General features: G+C 40.5%; 2 protein-coding genes across 6 annotated transcripts in view; one reads left to right on the forward strand and one right to left on the reverse strand.

Moving 5' to 3' along the window:
* Nucleotides 1–151: 151 nt before the first annotated feature.
* stip1 (stress-induced phosphoprotein 1) lies at nt 152–7926 on the reverse strand. The gene is made up of 14 exons (XM_053847087.1): nt 7767–7926; nt 6009–6218; nt 5807–5948; nt 4812–4953; nt 4577–4742; nt 4375–4501; nt 3622–3724; nt 2806–2926; nt 1665–1761; nt 1461–1585; nt 1335–1371; nt 1138–1241; nt 882–1054; nt 152–802 (listed from the first exon to the last, which is right to left on the reverse strand). The coding sequence occupies exons 1-14, from the start codon at nt 7773–7775 to the stop codon at nt 730–732; spliced, it is 1629 nt and encodes a 542-aa protein (XP_053703062.1). The 5' UTR covers nt 7776–7926; the 3' UTR covers nt 152–729.
* A 521-nt stretch (nt 7927–8447) lies between these two features.
* Nucleotides 8448–11457, forward strand: part of LOC128747958 (spermatogenesis-associated protein 22) — a 47893-nt gene continuing 44883 nt past the window's right edge. For 4 of the 5 annotated variants that reach the window (XM_053846243.1, XM_053846245.1, XM_053846244.1 and 1 more), the window contains exons 1-7: nt 8448–8593; nt 8821–8865; nt 9613–9753; nt 10361–10544; nt 10624–10876; nt 10955–11075; nt 11165–11262. In XM_053846243.1, the coding sequence (XP_053702218.1) occupies nt 8826–8865; nt 9613–9753; nt 10361–10544; nt 10624–10876; nt 10955–11075; nt 11165–11262 (837 nt within the window). In that variant the 5' untranslated portion in view covers nt 8448–8593; nt 8821–8825. The remainder of the gene's footprint in view (nt 8594–8820; nt 8866–9612; nt 9754–10360; nt 10545–10623; nt 10877–10954; nt 11076–11164; nt 11263–11457) is intronic. The other variant, XM_053846246.1, reaches the window with a different exon arrangement.

Genomic DNA, 11457 nt, shown 5'->3' on the forward strand with positions numbered 1-11457 from the left:
AGTATTTATCGACTGTTTTGCCATTTTTGTGTTCATATTGCAGCAAGTGTGATTTCCTAACTCAGGATCTGTGATTTTTAAAACCCTCACATCTACTTGGTTCTTCATCCATAAAAAAAGATGACTGAATAAAACAAGACAAACGGTGTAGATCAGCATTTATTTCATTACCCATTAACATTTTCTCATCCATGTAAAATAATCGAATGGCCATGACAACTTTTCTGTCTGCCCTGTTTCAGGCACAATTGAACTTCAGGAAATTCAGCACATTTGTTCAAAGACAAACTAAACACCCAGTTATTTAAAGCACCATATGTTTAGTCAACCTTAAAGAGAGTGGCCAGCTCATTCAAATGCAATGTCTGTCTAAATTATGTCCCATTACCTCCTGTCATGCGTCCCCAAAGGAATACACTATGAACCATTTTAGGTGCCTCTCACCTCAAACGGTGGTGATTGATTTGCTGATTTTTATTTATTTTTTACCATGGATGTTGCATCCATTTTTGAGAATTCTTAAGTCCTCTGGTTCATATACATTACAACCAAAAGAGATTCAAGTCATTGAAAAAAAACAAACATACAAAGTCTATGTGAGCCTAATAACAGTAAAACAATGGAACTTTGAATTTGAAGGCAAGAGTAATGTGGAATAATTTGGAGGGCTTTGATATTTGTTCCGCTGTTGTTAAGTTCCTCTTTCCTCTTCCTTGTATGGTGCACCAATCAACGAATAGCTATGAGTCCAACATCGATGAGTTTTTGAATCTTCTGGGCGATAACTGGATTCTTTAAGTGGCTGAGAATGAAAGATAGTTAAAGTTAAATAAACAGCATGTCCAGTCAGAAAATAAATGTAAAATCCATGTGTAACATACTCGCTGAGAGCTTGAGGATCCTTCTGCATTTGCTCCAGGATCATGCGCATGGCCGGGTCTGACATGATCTGTTGCACTTCAGGGTCTGCCATGGCCCGCTTCTTCACTTCCTCTGGACTGTCGTTCCTCATGGCTTGACTGACCATGCAGCGCTGCAAGCCTTCTGTCGCTTCCTGAAGACACATGCTCTGTTTATTATAATGGAATCCAAAAATCCATTCCAAACTCTAATAAGTGATATATATTTTTTAAATACCTTTGAATTTGAATCAAGCTCCAATGCCTTCTGGTACACATCCATAGCTTTTGAATAGTCTTTCATGGCCTCCAATGCCGCTCCTTTGCGTGTGTATCCTTTGACTTTCAACAGATAAGAGCAAAGAATATTAGTCAGAAATAATAAGCTAATACCAAGTCATGCACACATTTGGTATAAGAAAACGTTTAACTCACTGAATGTTGGTTCAAGCCGAATGCACTCTTCACAATCCTGAAAACAATCAGCATCAATTTAAAGCAGGCTGGTTACATATGTATCACAGTTTCTACTTCTTTGTAAAAACAGACTGTGGCCAGCACCTTGAGAGCAAGTTGAAATTCCAACAGTTTTGTGTAACAGGCTGCTCTGTTACTGAAGAGTTTGGCATCACTTGGGTTTCTCTTGATGGCCTCACTGTAATGTTTCATAGCCAGGGGGTAGTCTCCTATGTGAAGGAAGATTTCAGTTACTATAAAACTCATGTATAAAATCTAATACAAGATTGAATTAGTATAGACACCTACCCTTTTGGAACGCATCATTGCCTTTGTTCTTCTCCTCCAGGGCCAAGTCAGGGTTGATGTAAGCCATTTTTTCCTGCTCCTTTAGAATCTTCTCTGCCTGCAAAAAAACATTCCACTTGAATTTTATAGTTAAAAGTTAAGCATACACAGCCAGTAAGAGTTACAATAACAGGCCAAAATACACATTTACTCAAGGCTCCATCTGTAAGCTCTGAATCCCCCATCATTATTATTTTATTAGTTTTACTTCATTTAGTAACATCACAAAACCTGATCGAAAATATAAATACGAATTATTTGTGTGTGTGAATACCTGTGCATCATTATTCATGTCTCCATTTTTTTTTTTAAGTAAAGCATGTGTATTATCAATTTTCCTGACATTCTGTGTATTCCATAAAGTCTAAATTGGTAGTATATCCAGCGGAGCACTGAAGCGAGTTTTTCCATTTAAAAAAAAAAGTATAAATCTTAAATTATGAGGAGAGGTGCATTATCGTCACCAGACACATAAGCAAAGGCGATGTGACGTGTCTCCCCACACGAGGCTATTCAAATGCTTTATGACGTCACAGCAGGTGACGCAGGACACCAGACAAAATCTGAACGGCTCAACTGAACAGTTGTGATAAGTCTTAGTAATATTGACGCAAATGACGCTCAGCTACTTTTTTAAAACAACGAGCAGCATGAGATATGTCTTTGTGAACAAAGACATATCCTGCGGACAGTTCCGAACTACACCATTACCATAGAAGCCAGCCATTTCAACCAAAGGTTTGTTTTCTCAATTATGACGTAAACAAGAACTTACAGTTTGTAGAAAGACATGCAGATTATTCCCTAGTCAGAGTAAAAGGAGCATGTAGGGGCGCAAAAAAGCAGTCACGCAGTCCCTGATCATGCACATGTTTTTGTCGTAGTCTGACTTCAATATAGCGGCTGTTAGTCCTGATCAACACCACTAAAATGGTGAACCTCTGTGTGGACATAGCCTCTAAGAGGATGTACTTAAGCTCCTGTAATGTTATGATGAATGACATTTCAGCAGGTGTGTGAATGTTAATTGACGTATAACAGAGTGACAGATCAAAAACATTACAAGAAAACAGATGATGGAACACAGAAGATGGAATCGTACTTGTTGACACTTTTTAAGGACATCTGGAGTACGATGCTCGGTCAAACTCTTGTTGAAATATTGGATGGCTTCTTTGAATTTTCCTTCTTTGAAGTAGGCATTTCCAATCCTAGCTAAAGCCCTAGAGAGAAGGAAAGATTTACAGTGAGAAATGATAAACCCATGAGCAGAATAGGGCCGAAAACAACACACAAGAATTACTAAGTAGTGACACATAATCTAAGTTTGGTCATCTACCGTTTCACACGATTCTATTCCAAACTTCAGTTGTGTTGTGTATTTTTTTATTATTCATAATCGATCACTCAAGGAAGCACCTCCAATAACAGACACGCAGCAGCTGCTGTGGACATCCATTCAGTGGAGAACTGCTGCTCCACTCAGCATGGGATGAAAACTGAACTACTGCAGCAACGATTAATCTGCTGTTAGCTGCTGCCACGTTATCATTATGACAGGCGCCGCGTGTGACATCAGCGTGAGCATAAATGCCAGGATTGGCTCCTGGATCTGCAACTTTTCACCGATGCCCAAGGCTGGATCGGGAGCTGCGCATCCCTAGGATCACCACTCCGTTATCGGGTACCTACTGTATCGCAAGATACCTGCCAATACAAAGCCTTATCGGGAACTACACTGCGCATGGAACTGACGTTGCGCATCCTGCCAAGACAAACTTTATGAGACGAACCAAGTGACATGACAGAAACCCTGCTGCATCATAGATGCAACAACTTCTGGCCATTTTCCATCATCTATGCTGAAACAGATAAAATAGTCACAGGAAAGGGTAAATAAATTCATGTTGATACTTACTTGGCAATTTGTCTGTAGTCTTCACGGTTCTCTCTGCCAACATCAATCGCCTTCTCACAGAGTTCTCTGCACTTATCATACTCCCCTTTCTCGAAGTAGACAGCTGAACAGATAAATGTTTTTATTATATTATCAATTCAACAATCACCATCACCAAAGCATACAAATTTTATTTACACATGGTTAGATGAATGCCAAATACTCGGGATGCTCCAATCAGATTTTTGCTGCTGATCAACCATACAAACCTCTTTAAGGAGAAAAAATAGAAAAACCTTGCAGAATGCAGCAACTATTCTGTCAAAAGTGAAAACTGAAAGACATTTAATTCGATGTGAGACGCCAGGTTAATGTCTTGTGACTTTGCTAAGTCTGTGAAATATTTGCATACTGTTTCAGATTCAGGTGGCTAACAAATGCTTGCGTGCTCCGTTAAGTGTTGGTGCTTTAAATGGTGTATGTAATTTTAACGTGCAAACTTTAAACGACAGATTGAAAGAACCTCCACAGCAGACATGCTGCTGCCCAATGAGCAGTGAGTACAGAGGAGCGGACGTGTCACAACCAGCGGGGCTTCATCGGAGCACCAGCAGTCACATGTGATCAGTTGTTGTGATCGGCAGTGACAACAAATGATCAGCATTCACAGATCACGCCAATATCGGCTGATCATGATCGGTGAGCGATCGATCAGAGCATCCCGATCAAACACCAGTGGCAATTATGTTTGCTCAGAAAGGGGAGATTACGTACCAGCTTGATTAGAAATGTAGGTCATGTTGGTAGGATCATGTTTGATTGCTTCTTCATAGTGTTGCAGTGCCACCTGGAAGTCCTTTTTCTTATATGCAATATTACCAAGTTCTTTTTCCTTTAAGGCCTGTTGAAATTAAACAGACTAACGCTCCAGATCACAGATACATTGCACAGGCAATTTGCTTGGATGCAATGATACCATTCTCTTATTCTCAGGAAGATCTTCCTCCTTCGACGGCGGGGGCTGAGTCTCCTTAGGTTTAGGAGGAGGAGCAGGTGTTGGATCCTCTTCTTCCTCCAGGTCAGAGAAATTCAGTCCCAGCACCACAGAGAGTGTGTCTTTCACTCTGGGATCCTGCAACCACCTGCCACAGAAATATCATGGTAAGTATAAAGGAATGTATGTATGTAAAGACATTTTGAATCATACTTACATGGCAAGCTCTGCGGGCCTGGCCTTGAGCTGTTCCAGCAGTTCTAAGTAGCTTGGGTCAGACATGTACTTACGAGTTCTGGGATCATTCTCAAGCTTTTGGTGCAGATTGGGCATGGCAAAGGGATTCATCATGGACTTCTCTGGAAATAAATATGCATCACCAGAGGGTAAATATAATCAGGGTACATGCCGTAGGTGCACCTATTTGTCTTTGCTGAGCATGGCTTTTTGGTCACGGTGCATTAGCCATTCTGTGCATAGAGGTTCTGATGCTACTCCAGGTGGTTTTAATGCCGGTGTTGTGTTTGGCCTCTAAGATGACGCGTATACAGCATCTTTTTCCACATGAATACGGTGTAATGAATGAGCAAAATACAGCTTTAATTGCTGCATGAATAACTAACTCACTGAATACTACTGTCACTCATACAAACATGCACCTCTACCACCCAGAAACTATTTCCAGAAGACTTGCATGAGTGAGGCAGTCGACTTGACAACTGCGCACTACCTTGACAACCTTCTCCTACAAAACAATTGTCACTTCACACCAGCAACTGAAGTTGACCTTATTTGAAATACTACCACATAACTACACATAACACATATTAACACAAACATCTTGGAGCACGTACACACATGGTCTTGTTCTCACTCACATCTGAATTAACTTGGATATAGCGTTGTAGGCCTATTTTATGTCGGACTTTTGATCACCAAGGGGAAACAAAGACCTGCCTCGGACCAGATAAGATAAGATGTCCATTATCATAAGATGTTCTGCAAGGTTTTCCGTTATATTAGATCAATATTCCAATAATACCTGTATATGTTGCGCAACCAAAAATATGCACCTTTTCTCAAAAACCTGGATTGCCCTCTCTGTTGACTCTCGGTTGTGCAATCTTCACAACATACCCAAATTAACAAAATACAGTTTTGAGTCCAGCAAAACATTGCAAATGCCAGAGTTATTTATAAACCACACCATACCTGCAAGTCGGGCCTCTATGTTCTGTAAACCCTCCTTGAGTTGCTGATTGCTTGGCTCTTGTCGTATGCCCTCATGGTACGTAGCTTTAGCATCCTCTAGTCGGCCAAGAAATTCCAATGCTGCAGCTTTTCGCGAGTAACCCTATAAAATGACCCCGAAATTAAATATCATTTTGGACAAGTAAAGACAGAACATTGTTACCTTGCCCCAGTCAGGCTTAATCTTGATGGTTTGACAGGCATCCTGCAGAGCATTTTCATAATTGCCTTTCTTGGCATAGGCAGCTGAGCGGTTACTGTAAAGGACATGGTTTGTAGGGTCGAGGGCCAGTGCTTCAGTGTAGCAGCGCACAGCCTCATCAATATTTCCGGCACTCAAAGCTTTGTTGCCTTGGTCTTTTAAAGCTGAGACCTGTGGACCATATAGATACAACATTTTAAACAATGACGAATACAATTACATACAGAAATTAAAGCTCTCACGCTACGCAAGCATTTAAGTTTAAGCAATAATGTTCCAAAATTATTATTAAGAAGACGAGCCCATTGAATCCGACACAGAAACTTAGTGAAGAGACATTCAAGATCAAAAGTTACTGACAGTAATACACAACACAACATTAAAGTACATGACACAGACACACGCAATTCACACAGTTGCACATAACCACTGTACAGTATCAGAACAAAGGCAGAAATGTTCTCCACTCCTCCTAAGTCTACATAAAATGTATGATGAAATGCTGCTTACACTAAACTATACACTATGTTTAATGTAATTATCATTAGAGGAGATTGAAATAAACTTTCCTAGTATTACTGTTGTAATATTGCATTCATTGAATGGTCAGGAACAGTGGGTAACGGATTATGCATCACTGCTTCTGAAAATAAAAGGCCACTCATTGTCCTTTTATCTCTGTATTTATTGGAAACACTGTATAATGCGGGTCAACATATTACACCAGGAATAAATAAATGTGTATACATGTGAAAACAAGGAAGTGAAAGGTGAAAACAAGAAGATTGTAGCACAACTAGCAACAGCCCACTCTGGCATTACTTTTCTAAAAGCCAAAATCATATCATTGATATCCGCATGGTAGAAGCAAACTGTTGACCAAACTGCAACGACTGCGATAAAACAGGATTCAGCTGCAACGCCAACATTGGAGTTTACGTAAAAGGGTTGTAGCCATGACAGCAGCGCCTTGTGCATCTAGAAAGATCTTCCGGAACCAAAAATATCCCAGCAGCATGTGCTAGCGACACGGACTAAATGTATATAGATGCCAAGATTTTTGTCAGCACCAGTTCAACCTAATCGCTGCTCGCATGATCATTTTAAAAACGAGCGGTTCCATTCTTTAAATGATGTCCAATAAATTGCCCACAGTCGGCTACAGTTAGCCGGGAATGGCACATTTGCTAACTTCGGAATCACTTAAGAGATGTACCAGTGAGACACCGAAGCCGCCGAGACTTCTTCTCGTCAAGGAAAGACTATAGTCATGGTCTGGAGTCAGTAGAGAAGCCAATAAGAGAGTTAAGAAGATAGGAAATCGATCTGTGAGAGTCGTATCTTGGCTTTTTAGCTCGCTAACCTTGCCGTGGACAACCAAAGGGAGAAGAGAGGCAGCACACACACGCCGTTTCCACACAGTTAAATATAAGAAGACCAAACCACAGCATACAAAGAGCCAACATATAACAGTTATTAAGCGGTTAGTTCAATCTTCCACGCAAAATCAGAGAGAGATTCCCAGCATGTCACTACCGGGGTAGATGCTAACATGCTAGCTAGATGACATTTTTCAAATAGTGTGTCACTGCACGGCAACGTCGCCAACAAACTTCAAACAAACAAACTCAGTCGATTCCAGTCAATCAAAATGAGTCACTTATCTCACTGTGATACGGTGGAAATCAACTTAGGACTACAGACTAGCAGGATACTTACTTTCTCCATGGTGCAAGCATGAGGTACCTTCCAGAAACTACTGCGGAACAGTCTAGCGCCACCGAGTGCTCAGTTGTACACTCACAAGACCCGCCCAGTGAGACGTCTGGAAAATGCTGGACTTGACATCTTTTACACACACGGTATATACTCTAACCCCAGTGCTATAGATCATGCAGGACGTATGACGTTTTTTTGTGGATGACTGCAGACGGTGTTGTTGTTGTTTATGTTATGTAGGTACACTACAATAAATAATGACTAAACACGCCATGGCTAAATGGATCTGGTAAAACTTCCTTTCGCCTATATCTGCCTTTATTAACGGCATCACATTTCTGCCAATTCGTGAATCTATTAAGATCGATAGACGTGCATGTCTTTACGATGCACGTTGGTCATATCCATTTTAAAAATGCTTATTTTAAATAAATAAATAAGAAAAATAAGGAAATAAAAAGCAAAACAAGAATCTCGTTTAATATTTTATGCTGATCTATACAACTCATTAATTTATTTATTTTACTTTTCCCATCTAGTCACGTGAGGTTGTGTTGAGGTCACGCGTCTATGAAGCTACTATGAAGTAGCTAGCTACCAGCTTCATAGAAGCGTCTCGAAGGGAGCTGGCTCCTGATTGGTGGGGAGCCGGCTCCCGTCGTTCACTTGAAAGAGCCGGCTCATAGAGCCGTCACATTCGCGAACGCCACATCACAAGAAGCTAGTTCGATCTTCGTGTCGCCCCCGACGACTGCGCCGTTCGCTTTTCTCTGAACAGAGCAACGCTTGAACTCTAACTACGAACTTGCGTAACCTGCTGAAACTTTGTAAATAACTTCATACATGTTTATATTGGCGCAAACTTGTGTATTTGAAGGGCCTCGTTGTTCAATTTTGGGGACGAATTAGCTCCAGTGTAGCTTAGCTTAGTGCGTTTTCTCCGTGTACTTTGCGTTGGTGAAATGACAAGATGAGCCATTGAATGCTAAAGCGTTGTTAAGTGGTCTTCTACTTCAACCTTTCAAGTGTGAATATTTGTGTGCTTTCTTTACAGTAACAATGAGAAGAAACGAGAACACGTCTTCCGGTCCGACGCCAGGTTCGCTCGAGGCAGCAGTACAGTACTTGATAATTGTTAATACAGTGCCTGGCCAAAAAAAAAGTCGCCTCCTGGATCTGGGGTTGCTGCAGTTGGACAGGTCTCGGTTCAGCAACATTCTGTGCTCCAAGAATGAGGTCAGCTGACTACCTGAATATACTGAATGACCAGTTTTTTTTCTTCCCTGATGTGGCACGGGCATATTCCAAGATGACAATGCCAGGATGCATCGGGATCCAATTGTGAAAGACTGGTTCAGGGAGCATGAGACATCACTTTTACACATGGATTGGCCACCACCAGACCTTCCAGTCCAGACCATAACCCCATTGAGAATCTTTGGGATGTGCTGGAGAAGGCTTTGCGCAGTGGCCAGACTCGACCATCATCAATGCAAGATCTTGGTGAAAAATGAATGCAACACTGGATGGAAACAAATCTTGTGACATTGCGGAAGCTTATCGAAACAATACCACAGTGAATGCGTGATGTAATCGAAGCTAAAGGCGGTCCAACGAAATATTAGAGTGTATGACCCTTTTTTTTTTTTGGCCAGGCAGTGTACTTACCACAGCAATTGTCAAGCAGTGATAACATGATAGTGATTTAATAATCTACAATTGTATATTTCTTTAAATTCTTCTGTGGTTACTTTTATTTTTTTTTTCTTAATGATAAATAGTACTTATTTTAAAATAGTTGTACTGGCTCTTTTGACGCTTTGGAGTCTTTCTCTGCTTTCGACAGCAGGCGCTTCTATGGGGCCAATCTTCAACCAGAGGAGGAGAAACATATTGCCTTTGACATCGGCTCCATCTGAGAATGAATTCCTTACTCGTAGCCAATTTGCTGAAAGCTCCAGTTCAGCCTCACCCTACAACTATGAAAGTGAAGTATTGCGTCTGTCTTTGCCCAGCTCTTGCCATTGAAAACTGTTTGGGGGAAATTAAAATGTCATTGTAATATATATTCTTACTTTCCCATTGATGAACCGTGATGGGGTTTTTTTTAGTAAAGTGTGACATATTTGAAAATTCATATTTTTTAAATATGAATTTTAGGGATGAACTACAATAATTTTATGATAATAATACATGTAAATGGAGGACGAGTTACATTTAGAATTCAAGTTAGTAGTTTATCCATGTTAGTAGTGAAAACAGAAATAATCTTAGTCATGGAATGCAGGTATGTCGTCGTGTATGACTGAATCCGCACACATTGGCATGGTCAGTTCTAAACATAGCCACAAGATGGCCTCAAATCACAACTTTATAATAAGAGCATGCCATTACTCGACTTTATGAGGCTTGGGATAAAAATAAATAATAAAATGAACCGGTGACACGTACATTCAGGAGAAATTTAGACATTTTTTTGGTAGGATCATGTTTGCTTAAAGTTTGCCATAGGGAATCACCACAATAAAATTAGAACCACTGTATTTAAAACGTTATTGAGAATTGTATGTCAGAAATGTTTGTGTTCTTCTCAGACACACTTGGGGCTTTCTACCCAACAGCTGGTCCATCAACTGCTTTTCCTCAAAAGCTCCAGTGGAACAGATCCTGTGGGCCAGGGTCAACAACACAGGCCAGGCAATATAGCAGTCATGGGCCTTTATCTACATGGAGGTCTTACGCACCTGTCCCACATCCCTACAAAGCTGGAGCCACAAGGTTTGTGTGAGAGCTGTGAAGATGCTTTCTAAACACAAATCCATTCCTTTATTTTCATTGTAATTGTATTCATTTTTAGTTCAACCCCAGAACAGCCAGGAAAACAACGCTCCGCAGAGAACAAGCTCCACACAAACTCACAATTCATCCGCAGAAACCTCAGTGATAAGTCAGGACCTGAAAATGCCTTTCCTCCAGTGGCTCACCAGTTGCCCTACTCCCACAATCCTCAGCTGTCTGGGGTTTTGCGTCCTCCACAATCTAGAAACAATGTCTTTGAGAAAAAGAAAAGTCCTCAAAATGCTCAGTCTGTGCAACCAAATAAAAACCAGGTAGTGACATATCATATGATGGGTTTAAATGAATGCTTTGTATATGGTTTATATTCCTTCCATTATAATCTTTCGTAGGATGAATTTCCAAAGAAACCATCTTCTGAGAGGTCTCTCAGGATCCTGACTGCTGTAATTGATGGCATGAGACACTGGAGCAAGTTTAAAGACAAATTTTCGTATTTATTTGAGATATTTGGTCAGTCGATTAGAGGATATTCTTGTCCTTTTTGACATACATGTTGTCTTTTGTGTTTATTAAATAATGTAATGTCCTCCTCTCTTCAGCAACTCTAGACTCTGCTGTGACTACCAGCCACCATGGAGCTAAGAACTTCATGATTAGAGTTGGGAAGGATGTGGTGCAATGTGTCTACTATGAAAATGTAAGATATTACAAAATGTATGTTGAGATACTAAATGTATTTGTCATATTTGTGGCACGTTTGTCATAGTTGTTTTCCATGTTCTACAAAGCAAATTAACAAACAAACTTATGAACAGGACTTCACACCACTGAGTCAGTCTCTCATGTTCAACCAAGTAACAACGTTTCCTCAATACCTCATTGAAATGTGACC

This window comes from Synchiropus splendidus, chromosome 17, assembly GCF_027744825.2.
Source record: "Synchiropus splendidus isolate RoL2022-P1 chromosome 17, RoL_Sspl_1.0, whole genome shotgun sequence".
Classification (NCBI taxonomy): Eukaryota; Metazoa; Chordata; class Actinopteri; order Syngnathiformes; family Callionymidae; genus Synchiropus; species Synchiropus splendidus.